Genomic DNA, 24,954 nt, shown 5'->3' with positions numbered 1-24,954 from the left:
ATGTTGCTATTCACATTTATTGATTATTTTCCAATCGAAGTGACTTTGTAACAACAACAACAACAACAACAACACAAGGAAAGTAAGACTCCTGTATAAAACAGGCTGAAATCAAAGGACCTGGAACGCGACAAAAATCCCATAATTAAGAAATCAGACGAAATCAAACAGGAAAAACTTGCGCTGCTTTTGTACTTCGGTTTAAAGTAAACTACGGAAATTGAGGCTTTTATTTTGGCGCTGTCAGCGCTCACGTGACATCCGTCCAAGTCATATGACCCTGAGAGTCTCCACAGCTGTTGACGGTGGTGTAGAGCAGAATTCCGCCTGTTTGTGTCCTTCTGTTGCTCGTTTGCTTCTCAAGCCTCTCCCCGGCCGGAGGCACCGATCATGGGGGCCGAGAGGCGGCGGGTCCCCGCTGCTCTGTGGCTGCTGCTCTGCGCTTTGGTCCCTGCGCGAGGCATCAGACCGGAACAGGTACCGGACTGGACTATTCGCAGGATTTCGCCTCAAAAGTGTGTTCTAGCCTCCTTAAGTTGTCTTCCTCCGTCCAGATCGATCCGCTGGTGTACGAGGAGCAGCTGCTGTGGGTGAGCGGGATCGACGGGGAGGTGAACACTTACAGGATCCCGCTGATCACCTTCACCCCCCAAGGAAGCCTGCTCGCCTTCGCCGAGGCGAGGAAGGCGTCGCAGAGGGACATGGGGCAGAAGTTCATAGCGATGCGGCGGTCGACAGATAAAGGCAGGCAGAGAATGTGCAAATGAGCCGCAAACGAGCCGCAAATGAGTCGCAAACGAGCCGCAAATGAGTCGCAAACGAGTCGGAAACGAGCCGCACGGAGATCAGCGAGCATGCGTTTTGCGACAGTAGTCTCGCGCCATCACTGTTTATTTGCGTTTCCGGCATTTGGAAGTTTAAATCTGTTTTAGATTAACTAATACTGGTTTAGGAAAATGTTCAGTTTAATGCAGATTCCTTTCAAATCTGTCTAAATTCTGCTGCCTTTATGGATGAAGCAACAAACGTCTTGGAAGCGCTGAGTTATTCCGACTGTCTGCAGATCCTCACCTTCCTCTTCTGGCCCTGCAGGACTCACCTGGTCCCCAACCAGCTTCATCGTGGATGACGGACTGGCTCCGGATGGCGTGAACTTGGGCTCGGTGGTGGTGGATGAGGAGAAGGCTTTGATCATCCTGATCTATAGCTTGCATTTCCACATTTCCACGTCTGCCAGCACCATGATGATTGAGAGTAAAACTGACGGACTCAGCTGGAGCGTACCCAGAAACATCTCGGGCCAGATCGGGGTCCAACCCTTCGCCCCTGGGCCTGGTTTCGGCATCCAGGTGAGCCGAGATTCGCACAACGTGTGCGTGTGACGCCATGTTGCTGCATGTTTGTGTGTGTGCACGGCAGAAACGTTACGACCCAGCTAAAGGGCGGTTGGTGGTGTGTGGCCACGGCACCTTGGAGGGAGATGGAGTCTTCTGCATCCTGAGCGACGATCACGGGCAGAGCTGGCGCGACGGCGCCGTGGTGAAGAGCATCCCCTTCAACAGGCCAAAGAGACCACAGGACTTCAACCCGGATGAATCTCAGGTGCGATTGCTGCCACCTCTCAAAGCTTGAAGGGAGTGAGGATGAAATTTTCCTCTTAAGAATGTGGAACCAATGTTATGTGGACTCAGAACCTGGTGCTGGTCTGTGGCCCGAGGCGCCGGGGCGGTACCATCTCCTAATGAGGTCAACATGAGAGGTTTCTAACGCTTCTTTCCTCCCTCTGTGTGTCTTTGAAGCCGGTGGAGATGACAGACGGTAGCATCATAATCAATGTCCGGAACCAGAACAACTACCACTGCCGGTGTCGCATCGTGGCGCGCAGCTTCGACGGGGGGGAGACGCTCCCCGTGGAACATCTGTACTTCGACTACACGCTGGTGGATCCCGCAGTAGCAGCAGGGGCTCTGCAGAAGGACGGCGTGCTGTACTTCACGAACCCTGCGCACGAGCTCAACAGTACGTGCACGTCACTCTCTGGGGCGGGGGGGGAGGGGCAAACGTTGAACGAATCCCGTCTCTCTCGGCAGGGGTTAACCTCACCTTACGATGGTCAACAACACACGGACGGTCCTGGGAGGACAAAACGGTCCACATATGGGCGGGGCCCAGCGGCTACTCCTCCATGACGTCGCTGGAGAGCAGCTCCATCGAGGATCAGAAGTTCATCTACATCGTCTACGAGAAGGGACACAAAGACTACGATGAGACCATCTCGTTTGTCAAGGTTCACCTGTTTGGTGGGCGGGACAGGATGTGAGAGAGGTGAGTGGGGCGTTTTAGGTGAGATTTAAAGGGAAAGCAAACCCACCAAGCGTCCCTGTAGCACTAGGATGTTCTCAGGATCACCACGAAGCTGCACATCTGCTAACATCTGCAAGCACTTAGGCTTGTCCTTGCTGAGCTGAAGCCTGCAGTGAACATTCAGCTAAACGCACTTGATTTTGACCCAAGAGGAACCATGTCTGACCCACAGTCTGTGACCCGTTTGTGCCGAGGTCCTAGTTTAAAGGACATTCCACTCACCTCCACACAGCACTCCTCTGAGGTTTCAGTCATATTGAAATGAGCTGTTGATCTTTGTGTCGGTTCTCAATTATCCAGTTGGAAGATGTTTATTGCTTGATTCCAGAGCTACTGGGCTTCTCTTGTCCAAAGGTATCCGCACGTCTCCAATGAAGGAAGCCCGTTTGCTCCATTGTAGCGATCAGCTGCAGAAGCTGAGGGAACATGTGGATTTTAAAATGATCTGATCTGTGCTATATGTGTAATAAATTATTCCTAATGAATGTGTTCCCATTTAATCACCTGCACCAAGGTTCCTTTGATTGTTTCTGTTGGCACAAAAGCAGATTTTAATGACATTCTTAAGGAAATGTTGCTAATGGGCCAAGAAAGATCCAGTTACATTTAGGTGATGTTCCAGGTTCCAGAGGGATTCTGGCCTCATAAACAACCCACCATCTTCTGGAACCTTGTTTTTCCTCCCACGGGCCCCCACAAGAGCCTTGATTCCCATCGGAATCACAGTTTAGAAGGTGCATCCCTCAAATGCAAAGGGAGGAGACAACAGGCTGGAAGGGCTTCCTGTTACTGGTCGCTGTAGTTTGGCTGGTGTGTGGAGATTGTAGCTGTAGTTTGGCTGATGTGTGGAGATTGTAGCTGTAGTTTGGGGTGTCTGATGTGGGGGTTGTCGCTGTAGTTTGGGGTGTCTGATGTGGGGGTTGTAGCTGTAGTTTGGGGTGTCAGATGTGGGGGTTGTAGCTGTAGTTTGGGGTGTCTGATGTGGGGTTGTCGCTGTAGTTTGGGGTGTCTGATGTGGGGGGTTTAGCTGTAGTTTGGGATGTCTGATGTGGGGGTTGTAGCTGTAGTTTGGGGTGTCTGATGTGGGGGTTGTAGCTGTAGTTTGGGGTGTCTGATGTGGGGGGTTTAGCTGTAGTTTGGGGTGTCTGATGTGGGGGTTGTAGCTGTAGTTTGGGGTGTCTGATGTGGGGTTGTAGCTGTAGTTTGGGGTGTCTGATGTGGGGGTTGTAGCTTTAGTTTGGGGTGTCAGATGTGGGGGTTGTAGCTGTAGTTTGGGGTGTCTGATGTGGGGGTTGTAGCTGTAGTTTGAGGTGTCTGATGTGGGGGTTGTCGCTGTAGTTTGGGGTGTCAGATGTGGGGGTTGTCGCTGTAGTTTGGGGTGTCAGATGGGGGGGCTGTCGCTGTAGTTTGGGGTGTCTGATGTGGGGGTTGTAGCTTTAGTTTGGGGTGTCAGATGTGGGGGTTGTCGCTGTAGTTTGGGGTGTCAGATGTCGGGGCTGTCGCTGTAGTTTGGGGTGTCTGATGTGGGGGTTGTAGCTTTAGTTTGGGGTGTCAGATGTGGGGGTTGTAGCTGTAGTTTGGGTGTCAGATGTGGGGGTTGTAGCTGTAGTTTGGGGTGTCAGATGTGGGGGTTGTCGCTGTAGTTTGGGGTGTCTGATGTGGGGGTTGTAGCTGTAGTTTGGGGTGTCTGATGTGGGGGTTGTAGCTGTAGTTTGGGGTGTCTGATGTGGGGGTTGTAGCTGTAGTTTGAGGTGTCTGATGTGGGGGTTGTCGCTGTAGTTTGGGGTGTCAGATGTGGGGGTTGTCGCTGTAGTTTGGGGTGTCAGATGTGGGAGTTGTAGCTGTAGTTTGGGGTGTCAGATGTGGGGATGAGCTGCATCCTCAGGTCCGCATCACTTGCAGCTGTTCTGTAATCCGACTACATTAAAACGGATTAACCTCATTGGTGCCATTCATTAGGTGTCACCCAACATTTCCATTCAGAATTTTTTATCTCTCCAAAACTCCTGTTAAAGAATCCAAAAGAACGACGATGCCCTGTTTATTACAGCCACCATTGTAGTTTAATCACTGCAGTATTTTCGACAGGCGAGTTAACTAAATAAACGTTTGCCAATTCTTTCACATGATTCCTTCCCAAAGCCACAAAAGCGCCTTTAGACGAGCTCTTCCCGCTCCACGTCGCACGTTTAACGGGCCTTTTCTGCTCGTCTCCCCGCTGCGCGGAGCTCTCGAGCGGCTCCATCTCAGCGTCACGCAGTAGCCGTTGACGGCTCCTACGTGACGGGTCGAGGCCACTGTTGCCATTTTATTTTCCTGGTTTCATTTATTTTTACAACAAAGGACAAGGAGTGCAAGTAAGCGGAATACTTCCTATAACCTTCTGAGCAAAGTAGCCACTAGGAGCCCCTTCAGAGCGCTCCTGTGTTGGACAGAGCAGGGATATCGTTGCTTAGCTCGCTGGCTCTTCGCTAGCAAGCTACGCCATAGCATAGCTAACCTCATTCTGCGTTTAAACGTCGAGACAAGTCGGGACAAGAGCAGGTCAGTGGCCGGGAAAATTTCATCGTTTACGTAAACATCCGACAATTACGTTATTATAGGTGCAAATCAAGAACCACTTGGCTCGACGAAGTGCTTTTTTCGGAGAGATTTTCTTCATTATTTGGAAATAGGTTGTTGTCAGCTAGTGTTGTGAGGTTGTCTCGCTCATTAGCCTAGCTTGCCTTCGTGGTTAGCCAGCATTAGTCCAGTCTGTGTGGGTTTTAATATAACGCCAGAACAATATACACCCTAACGGACACATCACTTTATACACGTTCTTTATTCTTATTCCCGGTAGCGTTCAGTTATTAACCATACATTGTCTAATTTGAGGAAAAGGTTGGTGGAGATTCATTTTCAGCCATAATAGTGGTCGTGTAGCCGCCACCAGCACGAAATTAATTTCTTATCCGCAATCTATAATTTCCATTTTGACTGTTTAATTTGAGGGGATCGCAAATTTGAACCCGCGGCGTTTTTCACCGCTGCTCTCGGAAGGAAACATGAAAAGTTGGCTGCTCTGTGGCTCGGTCGGTCCTGGGGCCGCGCCGCCATTTTGTTCTGTTGTCCTCATCAAATCTCCCCCTGCTCGGTTCTGTGGCGGCTACAAGCGCTTCGGGACCCAAAGTGCGTAGTTTAAACACCGCCGTGCTGTCCGTGCGTGAGCCCTCGTAGTTGGAGGGGACTTGGGTCGTTATTATAAACGCAGGCTGAAACATGCACGCGCCCCCCTCCCGACATCAAAGGGCCGAGCGAGGATTACTCCGTTACAGTTACTGCCGTTAGTTCCCGGCGCGAGCTTCCCGCTATGCTGGGGATCCTTTGAAGGTGTCCGGACGGTAAACGTGCTTGCTGTGACTGCTTAGCATTAGCATTAGCATTAGCCGTGCGGGGCCCCGGGTGGTGAGAGAACGGCTCGGTTCCGGCGCTGCTGCCCCCGTTAACCCCCCCCACCACTCGGGGCCGAACCCTCATCCACTCTGCTTTGGTCAGAAACAGATTTGATTGACAGAAGGTTCCGGGACCTTTTGGGTCCGGCTCGAATGTGCGAACGTTGTTCTGATTCTAGCAGGATCTGGGGGTCCGAACGGGGTGTTGTATCTGTGGGCCCATGAGGTGGTTCTGGGTGGCCGAGGAGCACCTCATCACTGGGAGGAGAACCGTCCCTGGGTTCTAGGGATGAGCCCCTTCCAGCTGAAGGGTTGCCATGGTACCGACACCACTCAGTCCAGGCCCCAGAAGAACATCGCGTGTTGCCATAGAGACCAAATTTAATCTTTTCTTGGTGTTACTGGCAGTGCTGCCTGAAATGAGGGACTCTGAGCCTGGACCAGGACCAGCACTAGGTGCTAGGACTAGGAAGTGCTGAATGCTAGGAACAGACTTTACTAGGACTAGGGAGTGCTAAATGCTAGGACTAGCACTTGACTAGGACTAGCGAGTGCTAAGTGCTAGGACTAGCACATGACTAGGACTAGGACTAGGGAGTGCTAGATGCTAGGACTAGCACTTGACTAGGACTAGCGAGTGCTAAGTGCTAGGACTAGCACATGACTAGGACTAGGACTAGGGAGTGCTAAATGCTAGGACTAGCACTTGACTAGGACTAGCGAGTGCTAAGTGCTAGGACTAGCACATGACTAGGACTAGGGAGTGCTAAATGCTAGGACTAGCACATGACTAGGACTAGGGAGTGCTAAATGCTAGGACTAGGTGCTAGGAAGTACTAAATGCTAGAGTTAGGGTGGGAGGGTTAGAGTTGGAGGGTTAGGGTGGGAGGGTTAGAGTTGGAGGGTTAGGGTGGGAGGGTTAGAGTTGGAGGGTTAGAGTTGGAGGGTCGGAGGGTTAGGGTGGGAGGGTTAGAGTTGGAGGGTCGGAGGGTTAGGGTGGGAGGGTTAGAGTTGGAGGGTCGGAGGGTTAGGGTGGGAGGGTTAGAGTTGGAGGGTCGGAGGGTTAGGGTGGGAGGGTTAGAGTTGGAGGGTTAGGGTGGGAGGGTCGGAGGTTTAGGGTGGGAGGGTTAGAGTTGGAGGGTCGGAGGGTTAGGGTGGGAGGGTTAGAGTTGGAGGGTCGGAGGGTTAGGGTGGGAGGGTTAGAGTTGGAGGGTTAGGGTGGGAGGGTCGGAGGTTTAGGGTGGGAGGGTTAGAGTTGGAGGGTCGGAGGGTTAGGGTCGGAGGTTTAGGGTGGGAGGGTTAGAGTTAGGGTTTACTAGGTCCTAGGAAGTGTTGGACCTCCAACCCTAACCCTTCGGTGATGTGGTGCTGGTTTTCTGTGACCACGCCCGACCCTTCAGCCTCCGCCCCAGATCCAGGGACTGTTCCAGGTGTCAGGAGTCCTGTGGAGGTGCACGATGATCCCTAACGTGGATCTCGTGCTGTAGTTGTTCTGGTGTTGGTGGGTCGGCTGTGGCGCCACTGCTAGTCACCAAAGCCCTTGGTAGAAGGCCTCAGCAGCACCAGTAGGACGTGGCCCAACTGGTGCTGCTGGGCTCTGCCTCAGGCCCTGGCTGTGGTGGTCCTGATGCAAGCAAGACGTCTCCACATCATCAAGACCTGCTCACGTTGTCTGTGTGACGGTCTTCCAACCATGTCTCCTCTCCTCTCTCCCCTGTCCCCTCTGTCCTCTCCCCTGTCCCCTCTCCCCTCTCCTCTCTCCTCTGTCCCCTCTCCCCTCTCTCCTCTCCCCTGTCCCCTCTCCTCTCCTCTCCCCTCTCCCCTTCCCTCTCCCCTGTCCCCTCTGTCCCCTCTCTCCTCTCCCCTCTCCCCTTCCCTCTCTCCTCTCCCCTCCCCTCTCCTCTCCTCTCCTCTCCTCTGTCCCCTCTCCCCTGTCCCCTGTCCTGTCCCCTGTCCCCTCTCCCCTCCTCTCTCCCCTCTCCTCTCCCCTCTCTCCTCTCCCCTGTCCCCTCTCCCCTCTCCCCCCTCCTCTCTCCCCTCTCCCCTCCCCTCTCCTCTCCCCTTCCCTCCCCTCTCCCCTTCCCTCTCCCCTGTCCCCTCTCTCCTCTCCCCTTCCCTCTCTCCTCTCCCCTCCCCTCTCCTCTCCTCTCCTCTCCTCTGTCCCCTCTCCCCTGTCCCCTGTCCTGTCCCCTGTCCCCTCTCCCCTCCTCTCTCCCCTCTCCTCTCCCCTCTCTCCTCTCCCCTGTCCCCCTCTCCCCTCTCCCCCCTCCTCTCTCCCCTCTCCCCTCCCTCTCCTCTCCTCTCCCCTTCCCTCCCTCTCCCCTCCCCTCTCCCCTGTCCCCTCTGTCCCCTGTCCCCTGTCCCCTCTCCTCTCTCTCCTCTCCTCTGTCCCCTCTCCCCTCTCTCCTCTCCCCTGTCCTCTCTCCTCTGTCCCCTCTCCTCTGTCCCCTGTCCCTCCTCTCTCCCCTCTCCTCTGTCCCCTCTCCTCTCCCCTCTCCCCCCTCCTCTCTCCCCTCTCCCCCCTCCTCTCTTCCCTCTCCCCTTCCCTCTCCCCTCCTCTCCCCTCCCCTCTCCCCTCCCCTTCCCTCCCCTCTCCCCTCTCCTCTCCCCTGTCCCCTGTCCCCTGTCCTCTGTCCCACAGTCTCAGGGCTCACCGTACTCAATGAGCGGACAGCGCAATGTCAGAGCGCTCTGGGCAAACTGCAAAGGGGAAGGAAGGCAAAACCAAGTATGCGTCTCTCAACCTGTTTGATACATACAAAGGAAAGAGCCTTGAAACACAGAAGCCAGTTGGTGAGTGATGCATCATCTGAAGGGTCTGAGAGGTGATCTGGAGGGGGAGGCGTGTCCACCGGCCGTGTGGCTCCTGCACACACCTGGAGAAGGCTACCTGCCCTTCCTGCCCACCTCTCATTGGCCAGCGTTCTCCTTCCAAGCAATTCCACTATTATTTATAAGAAAATGTGCAAACTCTTATCCTGATCTGTGTCAAACTAATATGAATAGTAAATCAAGAAGATGTTTGTGTTCCTGTTGGTGCTTTTGATAAGGTTTCCTTGGTATTTATCAGGGTTTCACTGTTCCGTACCGACCTTCTCTTGCTTCCAGTTCCTCCCCGCCATGGCCTGCAGTCTCTCGGTAAAGTTGCCTCCGCACGGCGTATGCCACCCCCAGCCAACCTGCCCAGTCTGAAGGCAGAGAACAAAGGCAACGATCCCAACGTCTTACTTGTTCCCAAAGACGGCACAGGATGGGCAAGCAAACAGGAGCAAGCAGACCCAAAGAGGTGTGTGGGCCGTCTGTGTGACCAGTGGGTTCGGGTTAGGGTTAGGGTTACCCGAACCCGAACCCGAACCCTAACCCTACTCACAACAGCTGCCATTCAACCTGCTGTGCTCTCTCTAGTACCGATCCATCATCAACACCGCAGCCGGAGTCGCAGCAGTCTTCGGCTTCACCGACTCCTGCGCCGACGCGCCCGAGAACCCCTCCCATTTCAGAGGTATTGACAACATGGCTGCTGTCTTCATTCTTCACTCATGCACGTTCTTGACATGTTGTGTATTTGAAAGGCTGTGACTCAACCTTCAACACAGGCCGCAGGGGTAAGGTCCTGGGCACAAGCCAGTGTTACACCTGGAGTACAAGGCGATGGTGAGCCCTCCCCTAACATAACTGGTCTACATCGGTCATCGGCGCTCCTCAGAGGTCATCTCCCACCTCTGTTTGCAGGTGGAAAGGGATCAAACCAACCATCGCCATTCTCTCGCGAGGAATTTCCCACCCTGCAGGCGGCTGGCGACCAGGACAAAGCTGGCAGAGAACAGGGCACTGTAGATCAGTGGTATGGGCCCGGACCAAGCCTCCGCCCCCAGAGTGAGTGACGGTCCCCCATCATCTCACACACAGTTGGCTGCCTTTGCTTTCACTTTTGGTACCTCTGCTCTGGGCATGTGTGGCATGTCTGTCTATTAAAACTTTAAACAACAGTTATGGAATTATATTGAGCAAAACTCAGTAAACATTGGAGATCTCCGTTTAGTTCCTCAATAGGTGGAACGCTGGCGTCACATTTAGCATCTGAGCTAACCCTAACCTCATCTGCAGATGTAACAAGTTGGCGGGATGGGGGGGGGCCGAGCAATGGCACCCACCCTGTCTGGGGAGGGGGCGGCGGATGGTGGCAGTGGTGGACATCTGGTGATGGATGGGGCAGCTGGGGTACCCACTCCAAATTCTCAGTCCCATGGGCCACCTAGGATCGCTCCTGCAGGCAACCCCGTCTTGCCCCTGCCCCAACCCCCTGTGGGGCCTGGGTTCCCCCAATATCGAGGAATCATGCCTCCTTTCGTGAGTGTTCCAGCGCCTTTTTTCTCCTTTTGTTTGTAGACCAATTTAATCTTTTATATAGTCACAGTTGTATTAAAATGTTGCAATTTGCCCCAGATTTCTATGGTTGGTTTTCTCTTCTAACAAATCCACACTAAACATGAATTATGTCTCTTTTTGAAGATGTTTCCTCCCTACATGCCCTTCCCGGGTCCCTATGGCCCTCAGGGGCCTTACAGGTACCCAGCACCGGGGGAAGGACCATCTCCTAGGTAGGGCACGCTGTCAAATAGATAAACTACAAACCTTTTGCAGCCATTCGTACATTCTGATTCTTGCACGGATATTTATTTTCCTCACAGGTTTTCTCGTGGGCAGAGTGGACCTGACAGTAGGCCACAGGGTGGCACACGAGACGCATGTGGAGAGGTGCTGAAGCGTCCTTCTATCTTAAAGCAGGACGACCTGAAGGAACTGGATGAGTTGGACCATGATGGTGACGAGGGCTGGGCAGGTAAGACAGCCAATAAGGCTTCAATGGACATTCATTTTTGTATCAATGCATATAAAATTATTATTATTATTATTATTCACGGAAGTCATCTACAAGTAATATGTATGTAATGGGATTGGCAAGGAAAAGCCTTTTTGGTCATTTCTAAAGTTTTAAAGCAGCAAATAAGTGTAACTGAAGCTATTTGAAACAGGCAGTGATTAGCTTGCTTTTCCAGGAGCTCATGAAGAAATAGACTATTCTGCTAAGCTGAAGTTCAGTGACGATGAAGGAGATGAAGAAGGGGAGGAGGAACCAACTGAAAGCAGCAACGAATCCCGGTATGAGACTAAATTTGAATTTGATACGTCAGCTGTTGAGATTTTGACAAATCTGTGTTTTGCTCTGGACCCTAGCGAGCAGCAGATGCCCCAGGATGTCCCTCCTGCTGGCTCACGCTCCCGTGCCTCAGATAGCAGTGAAGAAACTCGCCATACCTCTTCATCGAATGCTGACAAAGATCCACAACCCCCCTCCAGCAAGCCAGGTTGGGCCGAGGAGGGAGGCAATGGCTGGCAGGGTGGACCTCCAAACTACCAGGTAGACATCCTGAAGTGCAGCCAGCGTCCAGCAAAGCACGCTGAAACGGGGGGAAGGAAGAGGCCAAAGCTTTTAAAGAACAACAACGCACATGTTGCTCTTGGGCAAACAAGTTACACTCAGGTTTTGAGTGTGGCTCATTGTGTTGTGGTTTACTGTGTCTGCCTGTATCTAGGGGCACAGGCCTGGATCGGGTGGTCTTCGGGAGCAGCCCTCCCCCCCACCCCGGCCGCTCCTTGGACAAGGGCCTTACTCCTTTTCTCAACAGGTAGACCTCTGGTTGTGGGCTCATAGATAAATCATTCCAGTCATCGCCTCATTTACGGCCCTCGGCTCTCGGACATCTTCGGTTTTGCGTTTTGCTTCCTGAGTTTTATTACTGTTGTATAACATTTTTTCACAAGATTACAAGGATTTTATCCAGAAATAGAAAGACATGTCATTGTTTGTAACCTTGCAGGAGCGGCCCCACAGTCAAGGAGCCTCACTAATCCCGGGGAAGCCCGCCTCCACCCGAGCATCGGGGGGTCCTACTCCTCCCCAGCCTGGTCTGGTGGCTCATGGGACGCAGGGAGATGACGAGGATGAAACCTGGCGTCAGCGTAGGAAGCAGTCCTCCACTGAGATTTCTGCAGCAGTAGAACGAGCCCGTCGCCGCCGTGAAGAGGAAGAACGCAGGATGGAGGAAGAAAGACGTGCAGCCTGTGCAGAGAAGCTAAAGAGGCTGGATGAGAAGCAGCAACAACAGCACGGCACCAATGTAGGAGTTGGCGGTAGCAGCAGTAAATCCCCCAGCCTGGACGGAAACTCAACTACTGCCACAGCCGGCAGCCTCAGCCCATCTGTTTCAGTCTCTTCACCCAACACCAGCCAGCCTCCATCCCCCTGTGTGGATCCTGAGGAGCCTCCACCATTTGCTGGCCAACCAACATCAAATCCTTTAGTCGGTGAACAACAGCGAGGCAGCAGTAAGAGCAGTTATGACTCCAGTGCTGGTAAATATTCCAACACCTGTTTTCAGAACCAACAGGTTTGACTGTTATGTGGGTTTTTGGTTTCTAAGACTGATCAGATCGTGTGTACGTACAGGCGACTGGTGATAGTCGCGCCATTATTGTATGAGTGAGCTGGGCCTCGAGCTGGTCGCTGGCAGGCCAGAAAGTGCTTTTACTATGCATGATTTATATATGAACATGAAGGTGATTACGCAGGAGGAGAAGGGAAAAAGAACACGAGTCTCACCCGAGAAACAAGCACCCGGTAGCTCTGAGTGACATTCCATCTTAAACACATCTTGTAGTTTAATAAAAGATGTATATTTAAATGGAAGGCATTTATGTAGTAGGCCTGCTTCTTTACTTTGTGACTAAAGTGCTGTGTTTTGATGCTGATGTTGAATTCGTGAGTAAAGCCTCAACCTTTGAGCAGGCCCTCTCGTGCTCGTTGGGCTGCCACACAGTTAAACTGTCCGTTTCTAATCCAATATTACTCAATTTTTCACCAGAATTTTCAGGTGTCCTAGTACCTGCAAAAGGAACCTGCTATAACTGTGACTTATTAGTAGCGTGTTCATTGTTTCCATAAGAATGGAAAACTCCTTTAGGAAAAACTTGCCAACCTATCGGCTCGAGACTTGGCATTAACTAGGTGTTAACTAATGTATTAACTAATGTGCTATGCATATTAACTGTATGTATTCATAGTTCCACTGTCTAGAATTTGCTGTCTTAGGATACATTTTCAGACTTGTGCTGCATTACTGAATCCTGACCCCTAACAAGCTACTCGTCTGTCCAGAGTCCCAGCAGTGTCCTCAGCCAGCCGTGTCCCAGGCTCCACAAGCTGCCATGGACAGGCCTTTACCCGGAGAAATCAAGGACGAGACTGCGGGCTGCACTCACGGTCGCACAGGGAGCGGAAATGAAAGAGGAGTCGACCAAGTCAAGATTGAGACTGCTGGAAGTGGAGCAAGTCGTCCAGCCGGTGGTCTTCCTAACCAAGGCTACTCAAAGTACCAAAAGTCTCTTCCACCTCGATTTCAGAGGCAGCAGCAGGTACAAAGTTACGAGTCAGTTGTTTGAGTGGGTTGTGATGACTAAAGTGGCCCCACAGTATCGTTACGATTGTGTCTGGTCAAACGTGGTCCCGAGATACGATGTTTTCTCTGTAGGAGCAGCTCCTCAAACAGCAGCAGCAGTGGCAGCAGCAGCACGGCCAGTCGTCTCAGAGCCAGCTCTCCCCCCAGCCACAGGCTCCTTCTGCAGGTTCCACACCCCAGTCAGGCCCTGGACCAAAACAAGGTGGGCCACTTTACCAACCCAGCAGCATGGTTCGACCCCCACCCCTGCCAATAATTGATCCCCGCTGGATGATGATGCCCTACATGGACCCTCGCATGATGCAGGGCCGCCCACCTCCAATGGACTTCTATTCAGCCGGCATACACCCATCTGGTGAGTGTGTGTGTGTGTGTGTGTGTGTGTGAGCATGTGTGAGCGTGTGTGTGTGTGTGAGTGTGTGCGTGTGTGTGTGAGTGCGTGTGTGTGTGTGTGTGTGAGCGCGCGCGTGTGTGTGTGTGAGTGTGTGTGTGAGCGCGTGTGTGTGTGTGTGAGCGCGTGTGTGTGTGTGAGCGCGTGAGTGTGTGTGTGTGTGTGAGCGTGCGTGTGTGTGTGAGTGCGTGTGAGCGCGTGTGTGTGTGTGAGTGAGTGTGTGTGTGTGTGTGAGCGCGCGTGTGTGTGTGTGTGAGCGTGATAAAGCTGTTAGTGTCCTCGGTCCTTGTGCCACTTCGCTCTCACCCTCATTTCTGCAGACCTACAGCGTAATCTTCTGGCAAACCCAGTAATTAATCGATTGACCTAAACAAAGCATTAAAAATGAAAAGTTGACTTTCTATCTGTACTTAACTTAAAATTAGATAAATGCCAGATTCTAATTTTGTCGTTGCTCGGCAACCCTATTTATTTTAAAAAGTGCTTTGCTCTGGCAGGTCTTATTGGGCGTGAGCGGTCTGATTCAGGAGGATCTGGGTCAGAACCGTTTGACAGGCAGCAGCCGCTTCCAGGGCAACCTCAGCGTGGGACTCCTCCAATGGACCCTAAGCTAGCCTGGGGGCCAGAGGTGTTCCCTGGACCTGGGGAGGGGCGGGGGCTGGCGTCGCCACTCAGACAGAAGCAGGGAATGGACGAGGATGACGGGGCCAAAGGACCCAGGTATAACTCGGTCCACATGTAATTGTATTGCACTCATTCGTACCGTTTTATATGATTTTTTGATGCCATTTGTATTAGAAATATATAAAATTATTTGTATTTAATGATAATGGTATTGTTTCCTGTCTATTTCAGGAGTGACACACCTCCACATCGCATGCGAGAAGGTGTACTGGGACCAATACAGCAGCCTGGAACTAACAGTGGGACATCCAGTCAGACGCCACCTTTAGTTGGCGCACAAGTTGGGGCACAGGGAAGCAGCCATCATACACATCACTACATGGGTGGACAGGGAAACTACAGTAACTTCCCAGACCAAAGTGCACGGATGCTCCCCCACCAACAGCAGCAGAGGCCAGCGGAGAGAGGAAACAAGCAGCATGGCTTCACCCACCAAGATGACGCTCCTAGAGGATCCCAGCAGGGCCAAATGTGGGGAGCTCCACACTCTCAGTATGATCGAAATAGTCGAGTCGACGTCCCGGCAGTTGAGAGCAGCTCTCATCTCCACCTTCATCACAGCCACCACCCTCAGCAGCCTCACTTTGCTCTTCACCCCACACAAGCCAGAAAACAGTCGTGATAGGGTTGTTGAGGGGCCTGCTAAGAAGAGAGATTCTCCCCCAATACATCAACCCTCCACCTCATCCTGCTCCTCCTCCTCCTCCTCTGCCAGGGATGATGGAAATGTCAAAGTTGCTATGCATCATCATCATCATCATCATCATCATAGAGAAAATGAGCCTGGTATGGGGAAAGGTCATGGAGAAAGAGGAAGCATCAATAGCAGTCACGTTAAACAGGAGAAGGTCAGTTTCGTTACTGCAAGCCCACCTCCTAATCAACATGGCAGCCACACGCCGCCTCAGCAGCAGCAGCAGCAGCAGCAGCAGCAGCAGCAGCAGCAGCAGCAGCAGCAGCACCACCACCCCCCCCATTCTAAACCCAACCAAAGAGGTGGAAGAGAACACAAGACAGAAACTCACTGGGGCCCACGGCCTGGCAGCAGCACTAGTGGCGGCTCCTCTCACGGTAGGAGGGCCAACAGCAATGCGGGAGGGGGGAGCAACTCGTGTGGAGGGGAGGAACTCGTCACTGTCTCGGAGCACAAGCCCTCCAATCAGACAGTCGGCACCAGCAACAAGAGGGCTGGGCCCATTAAAAAACCAGTGTTGAAAGAGATGAAGAAAGATGGAGGGGAGGTGGATGAAAAGACAACTGTAGGCCTTGGTAAAGACAAAGAGCAGGATGCAGGCCAGCCCAGTTCCACCAAGCAGGATGGATCCTCCAGCTCCCAGAACACCTCAGCACCACCTAAAGATGAATCGGCTCCCGCAGCCAAACCCAGAAATGCTGGAAAAGAAAGATTTGGGGGAGGTGGGGGAAATCGAGGGTCCAAAGATGCAGATGTCCAATCTGGATTTTCAGGGTCCTCTTCCAGGAGGGAAATGGATCGCTCCTTTGAGAGGGGCCGCAGCACTATCCATCACCATGGGCTGCCTGCCAAAGGGAGCAGAGCCAGTCGAGGACGGGGGGGAGAATTCTTTGGGCGTGGACGTGGCTACCGTGGCACCTACACATCTGCTGCTGGGCCCAGTGGTGGTGGTCGTGGAAGAATGGGGGGCAGGAGTGGCAGAGACTTTCGTTCATCTGTTGCTGGGGGCCACCAAAATGAGTCCAGGGGAGAGGGGGGCGTTGGCAGGCATGGACAAGATCGCTCACAACACAACCCAGCCAGGGCCAGAAATCGAAGTGAGACCCGGAGTGAGGGTTCGGAATATGAAGAAATCCCCAAGAGGAGAAGGGAGAGAGGGTCTGAGACTGGCAGTGACAGTGGTGCTAGTGAGCTGGGTCACTCCGACAAGGATGAGGTCCAGAAAGCCAGCACCAAAAATGGCTCCGACCATGCCATCTCAACTGGACACGTGTCATCTGCCCCACCGAGAGGTTCCCAGGCCCGGGTCTTCACGCCCAGAGGTGTACCTTCTAGAAGAGGAAGGGGTGGGGGCAATGGGGGAGGGAACATCTACCGTGGCGGCTGCAATGTCGGGGGAACACCTGGACCGCTCAGAGTGGGTCCTGCTTCGGCCTCGCACGGTGGGCCCTCCAGGTCCTCGGCCTCAGGTCGAAAGCAGCAAAGCCCCCCTCAACATCCGGGGCCCAAAGACACGGGCAAAGGAGCCAACGGGGGAGAGAAGAAGGACAAGATGGGTGACGTCAGCCAAGCCCAGAGTCACGCCCCCAAGCCCCCCCAGCCGTCTCTGGCTGCTACAACAGCTGCCACTTTAGGCTCTGCTGAAAATGGAGCAGTTGTAGCCCAGCAGGGCGGGCCCAGCAACCATGCCTCGACCCCCGGGGGGCCCAACGTGCTGCCGCTGCCCACCCCCCGCGGGTTTGAGCGACCGCCCCGCCGTCGCCGTCATGGCCGCTCCCAGCATCAGCAAGACAAGCCGCCCCGCTTTCGCAGGCTCAAGGAGAGGGAGAATGCAGCCCGCATTAATGGGGGCGTGGGGGTGATTGGGGGAGGAAGGCCCTCCTCCCCCTCGGTGCACTCGGTTCAGGAGAGTAATGGAGCGCCCCTCGGTGCCACCGTGACCGGCAATACACAAAATAACACGGTTACTAGCAACAGCAGTGGCGGTGGGCACCTCAGCCATTCGAACAGCCACCCTCACCACTACAACAACCAAGGCATAGCTGCACAGCCCCCCCCCCAGCACCACCACAGCCATGGAGCAAAATCCCCCGACTTCACTAACCAGAACTCAGACCAAGCCAACGAAGAGTGGGAGACCGCCTCGGAAAGCAGCGACTTCACAGAGTTCCGAGATAGAGAGGGTGGAGGGGGAGGAAAACCATATTCATCTCATCACCCCCACCACCTGGGACGGGGAGGGGGGGGGTAGCGGAAGTATGGGAGAGCGGGAGATGGCGGGAAAAGAGCCCTCCACTAATAAAAGGAGTTTCTCAAGTCAGCGTCCTGGTATGGAGCGCCAGAACCGTCGGGTCAATCCTGGAGGAGGAAGAGGCCCCAGAGGCCCACCTGGCAGTGGCTCGGGGGGGGGCAGTAATGGAGGAGGCAATCGTGGGGAGAAACGGGTCAACATGCCTTCCCCCAAAAATAGGAAATGATTGGACAGAACGCCACTGGCATCGGAACGGCCCCTCAGACGAATCGGAATCTCCTGGGTGGAGTGGCTGCTGTTGCCATGGCGCTCAGATGTTGGCGTGTTGTACAGTGTGTGCTGTTCCCTTTGAGTCCCCCCATCATGGTTTCATCCCCCGTCCGTTGGTGTACGTTTCTCCGTGGTTCCTCCACCCTCCAGGAGAGTCTCCGCCCCGTTGGGTCTGAGCGAAGGCGTCCACACATAGAAGCACAACACAGGCAGCACATGGAAACGCTAGATTTCATTGGCAGAACTAGATTGATCGGCTCCTTTTTATATCCTGTCTGTTTCTACCACACTTTGGCCTTGGGTGAAATGTCTGGTGCAGAACTGCACGTGTCCTCCGCAGGGACGAGTGCAGCTTTATCTTTTAACATGGACAATGTAAAGTAAGAGTCTGCTTCCTTTCTGTCCCTAACCTTTCTGCTTCGCTGTCATCAGTCATTTCCTGTTACATTTGGGGCTTCGTTAGTCAACTGTGGGATTGGGAAGCTTCGTTGGGCTTGAATATCAACGGGGCTGCTCTTCGCTCCTCAGGAGTTTCCCCTTCAACCCACTCTGACATTTTACTAGAATTTGTTGATATTTTTGTTGGGGGGACCCTCCCTCCCCAACGTCATTATATCTTTTGGCAGTTATCCTGAGATCAGTAGTTTTCCTCTTGGACTTTTGTTTACCCTATAAAGACTGTCATCATAGCTTGTTGGCTTTATTTTAACAACCATTATTTCCTCAGTGACTTCCATTTGTATGGAATAAAAATGTAGGATGGATGGAAAAATGGCAGAACTTGTCCGTGCTTCAGTCGGTGCTTAGTTCTGTTAACACTCCTCGTACGGCGCCGTTTGACTTCCTTTGGTCTTTGTTTTCTTTGGGCGAGTGAAGCAAACGGGATGAGAACTGAGCGCTGCCCCGGCCTTCTGCTCTGACTCTTCCCTTGGCTCCTCACGTCAAGAAGGACTTTAAAATCAAGAGCTTGTCCGGGGACGTGGGCCTGACTGGTCTGGGGGGCCGTCTGGGGGCACCTTGGGGGCCAGCAGATGGTGGCGAGCCCTGGAAACCCTGGACCGATGTAGGGATGCCCTCAAACATGGGCGGCATCATACATGAGAGACATCACAGTGGCACCGTCCGCTGCCCCCCCATTCACCCATTCACCCATTCACCCACTCATTCACTGCTGTAAGTTGGGGTCGTTTGTTTACTGACCGGTGTGAAGATCGTCTCGGGGATGTTGTGAGTAGGGCATTTGATGATTCTTATTTTTGTAATGTGTAAGTGTGTGGCATGTGTGTGTTTCCAGGTGTCTGTAATAACGGGGGGGGGCAGGCGGTTCACATGAATGGCGAGCACCTTCTGCCTTGTTTGCCCACATGGTTCAGCTAATGTTCCCTAGCAAGACAGTTGTGTCGCTTCCATGCATCAGACATATATACATTCAAATATGTGTATATGCTCCTCGAACCTTTAACGTCTCATGTAAACAGGATCAGCAGGCAAGCGAAGCTGGATGTCTTTCTCTGCCCCCCCACTGACTCCTAAGCATGGACACGCACCCATGGGTGTCGCTTGCCTTGTCTCTTACTGGTTTCAACCTTGTACACACAACACTGGCTCGGAGAGTGCTTCATCTTTCCTTAACTCCTAATGTTAATGTGCGCATTACTTCACGTACCCATGTTAAAAAGAAACGTAGTGTATTCCAGAAAAAAACTTAAAGATTGTACTATGTTTAAGGTACCTGGAGTGATTCAAGCTGTTATAACAATTATGGTTTTATTAATGGAACCATAATATACACACATGTATGTATATTGGTATGTATCTAAGTTTTGTCTACCCCAACTTACATTCCCACAAACAAATGCCATTTTAGTTCAAGGGAGCAATGTACAAGCAGAGAAGTGTCTTATTATAATAAAGTTATACAGAGAAGGCAAAGTTAAATAAACTACTTTTGATTTAATTCAACCTTTATTTGTATGTGTCTGAATTATTTTTTGGAGTAGGAAAAAGGTTTAGTTTAGTTACCAACTAAAGAGTTGGATTATAATAATTGATGTTCAGGTTTGACCCATGATTTCCAGCCTTTCAGTTTACAATATACTGGGAATACTACATTTGTGTGTGTATTGGAATACTTTGTGTTGTCGTTTCAACATCTCTTCAACATCTCTTAAATATAATTATGTCACTTAATCTTCCAAAACGCTTTGCGGGCCGCGATTCTTGTACGTGCCGCCAGCAGAAGGCGGTAGAGAGCCGCGGAGGGTTACTGCGACTCACTGCCGCCAGCAGGGGGCGGTAGAGAGCCGCGGAGGGTTACTGCGACTCACTGCCGCCAGCAGGGGGCGGTAGAGAGCCGCGGAGGGTTACTGCGACTCACTGCCGCCAGCAGGGGGCGGTAGTGAGCCGCGGAGGGTTACTGCGACTCACTGCCGCCAGCAGGGGGCGGTAGCGAGCCGCGGAGGGTTACTGCGACTCACTGCCGCCAGCAGGGGGCGGTAGTGAGCCGTGGAGGGTTACGGAGACTCACTTCCGCCAGCAGGGGGCGGTAGCGAGCCGCGGAGGGTTACGGAGACTCACTGTCGCCAGCAGGGGGCGGTAGAGAGCCGCGGAGGGTTACGGAGACTCACTGCCGCCAGCAGGGGGCGGTAGAGAGCCGCGGAGGGTTACGGAGACTCACTGTCGCCAGCAGGGGGCGGTAGAGAGCCGCGGAGGGTTACGGAGACTCACTGCCGCCAGCAGGGGGCGGTAGAGAGCCGCGGAGGGTTACGGAGGCTCACTGCCGCCAGCAGGGGGCGGTAGAGAGCCGCGGAGGGTTACGGATGCTCACTGCCGCCAGCAGGGGGCGGTAGAGAGCCGCGGAGGGTTACGGAGACTCACTGTCGCCAGCAGGGGGCGGTAGAGAGCCGCGGAGGGTTACGGAGGCTCACTGCCGCCAGCAGGGGGCGGTAGCGAGCCGCGGAGGGTTACTGCGACTCACTGCCGCCAGCAGGGGGCGGTAGAGAGCCGCGGAGGGTTACGGAGACTCACTGCCGCCAGCAGGGGGCGGTAGCGAGCCGCGGAGGGTTACGGAGACTCACTGCCGCCAGCAGGGGGCGGTAGAGAGCCGCGGAGGGTTACGGAGACTCACTGCCGCCAGCAGGGGGCGGTAGAGAGCCGCGGAGGGTTACGGAGGCTCACTGCCGCCAGCAGGGGGCGGTAAAGAGCCGCGGAGCGTTACGGAGACTCGCTGGTAAACGAGCAAGAACCCGTCTTTGATCCTGTTTTTCGGGGGTGGTGTCCATTTTATTTACACCAGTGGATTTGCAAGAGATTCTCTCGTATTCAGGCGGCTGCATTAAGAACCAGTAAGTTGTGGGATATCACATCCTGACCAAGTGTCACGTGTTCTCGGACAGGCTGCGGACGCTGCGGACGCACCGATCTGTTCGGCGAGGCCTGTTTCTAATTATGCGCCATTTCTGTCACGTCCCGGCTGCTAAGTGCAGCGAGCTAATTGTGATTACATTTACAAATGAACGTCGACAGTGAATATTCGAAGTAATTAGTGCCGAGTTAACCGTTGCGTACGTAAGTATAAATGAGTTTGAGGCTATAGCATCACTGTGCCGACGTTTTTAGTGTGGTTTGAGGCGATGCTAGCGGCTAGCTAGCTAGCTAGCCCGGCTCCCAGACGCACGCTAGATGCTTCATTTGTGGTTCGTTTCTCTTTTAAAGGTCTTGAACGATGAGCAGTTCAGAGGAAGTTTCGTGGATCTCCTGGTTCTGCGGATTGAGGGGCAACGAGTTTTTCTGTGAAGTAAGAAGTCCAATTCTTTCATACTGTGAATGAACCCGGTCTAGCAGAGCAACTGGTCCGGTGGTACATTTAGTTTCTAAGCCCTTCAGAACCATCTGGACCCAAATGCTCCCATCTTTGCTGCTGGACATCAGATCCAAGTTCGGGACTTTGTGGGGGAAAAGAACTATTACATGACGGGACCGAGGATTTATATGCAAGATGATGTTTTCAAAAGTTGAATTTTATTGATTGATTATTCCATGATATTGGCCCTTAAACACTATTTTGACCTTATTTCTGTTGCTATGAAGCATCTTTAGTTGAGGAGGTTTGTGCACGTTTAGCGGCTCCAGCAAGACTGATCATGTTTTTCCATCTGAATTCCCTCACATAAAGGTTGATGAGGACTACATTCAAGACAAATTTAACCTGACCGGACTAAACGAGCAGGTCCCCCACTATCGACAAGCCCTCGACATGATCCTGGACCTTGAACCAGGTCTGTATGGTTCTGGAGCACAAGTGCAAATTACACCTGCCAAGAACTATTTCAAACATCCAGAGAATTTCTTCTAAATTCAGGCGTGACGAGAGGAACCATCGTGTTATTACATCATTATTACATCATTATTACCTCAGATCCCTCGAACAAAAGCTGCTGTTTTCAGTGTTTCATTGTTTCCTGTTTGCAGATGAGGAGTTGGAAGACAACCCCAACCAGAGCGACCTGATCGAGCAGGCGGCCGAGATGTTGTATGGTCTGATCCACGCACGCTACATCCTGACCAACCGAGGCATCGCACAAATGGTGCCGCTCCTTCCATCAGCCATTAACCGTGGGGGGTCCGCTTTATATCAAAGGGGATTTTGAGTGCTGTCATCTCAGGAACGGTTGCGTGATGGGTCGGGGGTTCGGGTCAGAGGATGGAGACGAGGCTTCAGCCTCAACTGGAACCATTGTTGTTTTGATCTCACTGTTGCTTTTAGCTGTAAATAACAGCAACTTTCTGATTTATCATTCGCAGTTGGAGAAATACCAACAAGGGGATTTTGGTTATTGCCCCCGGGTCTATTGTGAAAACCAGCACATGCTTCCTATCGGTGAGTCTAAACACAGAGCCTGAGGCGTGCTGGACCCAGCAGCACTGCTGGACCCAGCAGCACTGCTGGACCCAGAACTGCTGGACCCAGCAGCACTGCTGGACCCAGCAGCAGCAGTTGAGGGACCAGAACCAAAGTGCTGAAGGTTTTCTGAACGGTGGCTGTTTCCCAGGCCTGTCTGACATCCCAGGAGAGGCCATGGTGAAGCTGTACTGCCCTAAATGTATGGACGTCTACACGCCCAAGTCCTCCAGGCATCACCACACCGATGGAGCCTATTTTGGCACCGGTTTCCCACACATGCTCTTCATGGTTCACCCAGAGTACAGATCCAAGAGGCCCGCCAATCAGTTTGTCCCAAGGTTTGTGCCCCCCCTCCTCCCCCCCTCCCGGTTGAGCCGAGATGAGTTTGGCTAAAACTTCCTGATGACGGGAGGCTCCAGTGTGCTTAGCATCTTAGCATCTGCTTAGCATCTTAGCCAGCCGCTTAGCATCTTAGCCAGCCGCTTAGCATCTTAGCCAGCCGCTTAGCATCTTAGCATCTGCTTAGCATCATAGCGTCTGCTTAGCATCTTAGCCAGCTGCTTAGCATCTGCTTAGCATCATAGCATCTGCTTAGCATCATAGCGTCTGCTTAGCATCTTAGCCATCTGCCTAGCATCTTAGCCATCCGCTTAGCATCTTAGCCAGCTGCTTAGCATCTTAGCATCTGCTTAGCATCTTAGCATCGGCCCTTTACTGAAGTTGCAGCTTGTTGTTGCAACCCTTGAAGACTTGTCACGTCTCTGCCTTGGCAGGTTGTACGGGTTCAAGATCCACCCCATGGCCTACCAGCTGCAGCTGCAGGCAGCCTCCAGCTTCAAGAGCCCCGTCAAGGCCATTCGCTAGAGCGCGCGAGCCCAGGAGGAGCAGACGTGCTGCGAAATAGAAAATAAGAATTATTGTGAGAAGGGACAGGGTCACCTGCATGTACCAGTGCTTCTCAGATGTCCCCTTTCTTCCCTCAAGACTGTATTATTTTGCTTTAGTGTATGGTAAAGAAACCAAGTAAAGATTTTTGAGTATGAGCCAAACAGAGATGCACAGCCATGAATTACTGACACACATCAACATATGACACACGCGAGCACACGGGACCTCCGTGGATGTGCCCCCACTCATCGGTGCCACGGGCAGGAGCTGCAGGTCAAAGGTCAGGTGGTGTCGCTGGTGAGAAGATGGACTGTTGGACATGTGCCGCTCTGTTCTGCTCCGCTCTGTTCTGTTGCTCCGCTGTTGGCGACACCATCTGCCCCAGAAAGGAGCCCTTTCTGCCCCATCTGCCCCAGAAAGGAGCCCTTTCTGCCCCCTCTGTCGCTGGGATGTTCCGGTGGTAAGATGAGCCCCCCCCCCCCCCCACTGGGCAGCTGTGTAGAAATAAACTCCCGTAGTTTGTTCCGTTCGGGTCGACGAGGAATTTAGGCAGTCTGATCCGCACTGGTGCTGCTGGTCGTCCTTTATGTCCCCATTTAACCAGGAATCCTCATCATGTTGGTCACTTTTGGGTCGGGTCATGTCTGAAACACTTCTGTGCGGCTGGAGCAGATATTTTTGGATTTTGTGATAGAAGAGAAGGTGTATTTAAGTGTCTGGATTTAACTCGTGTGGTTCAGTTTTGTTTTTGTCTTTGGGGGGGGGGGGCAGCTTCAGAATTCTCAATAAACATCTTTTCATACTGACTCGGTTCTGAACCTGCAGTTTGGATCTCTGCCTCTGGGGGTCGCCAGAGAGCCTGGTGGAGGCGCGCTTCCTTCCGACAGTTGCGCGTTCACGATAGTCGGAACTCCCGTGTTTCCCAGTGCTGTTAATGGGAAGACTGGTCCGGCTGGGCTGGTGCTGCTGCTGGAATCTGCGCGTGTCTGAGTCGGTGGGGACACAACGAGCCTTCCGACGTGCACGAGAGGTGCGGTCATGTGAAGAGCTGCTGCCCCTTTATTACTTAATGAATTGCTTAATTAACCAAGCGCCTGAGACACAAGGTGGAGCTGGATGGTTGTCAGCGGTGTCCCCACGTGACTGTTGCGTCAGACCCGCAGGCAGCAGAACGGGAGGCTCGTGCGTGACTCAGGAACTCCGGACCCGCCCCCCGTTCCCTCCCCAGCTGAAGAGAGACCAGTCAAACTCCCCCCCCCCCAACCTCCCTCTCTCTCCCCCCCCCCCTCTCTCCCCCCCGCCTCCCCGCCCCCCCCCTCCATTTCCTAACGATCTCTCCCAACATGGGGGCTCATTCACTCGAGGCTTTTGTCAACTCTCTCAGGTGTTTGTGAGGAGGCCGACAAAGGAAAACTGCCCCGGGACCTGGGGGGGGGGGGGGGGGGGGGCAAGAACAGACTTGATCGTCTAATGTTCAACCAGTAAAAAAAGACCTGCTGTTAAAATGGAGCTTCAACAAAACCTGAATCGAGTTCTTGTCACACCAAGAAATAAG

General features: G+C 53.0%; 3 protein-coding genes across 3 annotated transcripts; all 3 read left to right on the top strand.

Annotated features, from left to right (window-relative positions):
• The first annotated feature begins 256 nt into the window (after positions 1-256).
• Positions 257-2,849, top strand: neu1 (neuraminidase 1). Its single transcript, XM_003976013.3, has 6 exons — positions 257-477; positions 555-744; positions 1,093-1,349; positions 1,420-1,602; positions 1,800-2,019; positions 2,091-2,849. The coding sequence occupies exons 1-6, from the start codon at positions 391-393 to the stop codon at positions 2,318-2,320; spliced, it is 1,167 nt and encodes a 388-aa protein (XP_003976062.2). The 5' UTR covers positions 257-390; the 3' UTR covers positions 2,321-2,849.
• A 1,888-nt stretch (positions 2,850-4,737) lies between these two features.
• Positions 4,738-19,570, top strand: prrc2a (proline-rich coiled-coil 2A). Its single transcript, XM_011616895.2, is given in 20 exon segments — positions 4,738-4,908; positions 8,440-8,591; positions 8,907-9,084; positions 9,204-9,300; positions 9,371-9,452; positions 9,531-9,674; positions 9,906-9,925; positions 9,927-10,148; positions 10,311-10,399; positions 10,490-10,641; positions 10,859-10,961; positions 11,037-11,220; positions 11,396-11,488; positions 11,681-12,215; positions 13,018-13,274; positions 13,391-13,673; positions 14,207-14,429; positions 14,565-14,988; positions 14,990-17,316; positions 17,318-19,570. Coding segments are annotated over 19 exon segments (5,775 nt in total). The 5' UTR covers positions 4,738-4,908; positions 8,440-8,476; the 3' UTR covers positions 17,565-19,570.
• Positions 19,571-20,794: 1,224 nt separating this feature from the next.
• Positions 20,795-23,562, top strand: csnk2b (casein kinase 2, beta polypeptide). The gene is made up of 7 exons (XM_029845425.1): positions 20,795-20,952; positions 21,323-21,404; positions 21,783-21,885; positions 22,079-22,194; positions 22,412-22,487; positions 22,660-22,849; positions 23,285-23,562. The coding sequence occupies exons 2-7, from the start codon at positions 21,333-21,335 to the stop codon at positions 23,373-23,375; spliced, it is 648 nt and encodes a 215-aa protein (XP_029701285.1). The 5' UTR covers positions 20,795-20,952; positions 21,323-21,332; the 3' UTR covers positions 23,376-23,562.
• Positions 23,563-24,954: the final 1,392 nt, after the last annotated feature.

The sequence above is a fragment of the Takifugu rubripes genome, chromosome 12 (assembly GCF_901000725.2).
Source record: "Takifugu rubripes chromosome 12, fTakRub1.2, whole genome shotgun sequence".
NCBI lineage: Eukaryota > Metazoa > Chordata > Actinopteri > Tetraodontiformes > Tetraodontidae > Takifugu > Takifugu rubripes.
This window is presented reverse-complemented; position numbering and strand designations above follow the sequence as displayed.

Excerpts from the sequence above, each read along its gene's own strand:
- neu1 (XM_003976013.3), top strand. The coding sequence starts at position 391 with ATGGGGGCCGAGAGGCGGCGGGTCCCCGCTGCTCTGTGGCTGCTGCTC. Across the intron at positions 478-554 it reads GAGGCATCAGACCGGAACAG|ATCGATCCGCTGGTGTACGA; the intron begins GTACCGGACTGG and ends TCCTCCGTCCAG. Across the intron at positions 1,603-1,799 it reads TCAACCCGGATGAATCTCAG|CCGGTGGAGATGACAGACGG; the intron begins GTGCGATTGCTG and ends GTGTCTTTGAAG.
- csnk2b (XM_029845425.1), top strand. The coding sequence starts at position 21,333 with ATGAGCAGTTCAGAGGAAGTTTCGTGGATCTCCTGGTTCTGCGGATTG. Across the intron at positions 22,488-22,659 it reads CCAGCACATGCTTCCTATCG|GCCTGTCTGACATCCCAGGA; the intron begins GTGAGTCTAAAC and ends GCTGTTTCCCAG. Across the intron at positions 22,850-23,284 it reads GCCAATCAGTTTGTCCCAAG|GTTGTACGGGTTCAAGATCC; the intron begins GTTTGTGCCCCC and ends CTGCCTTGGCAG.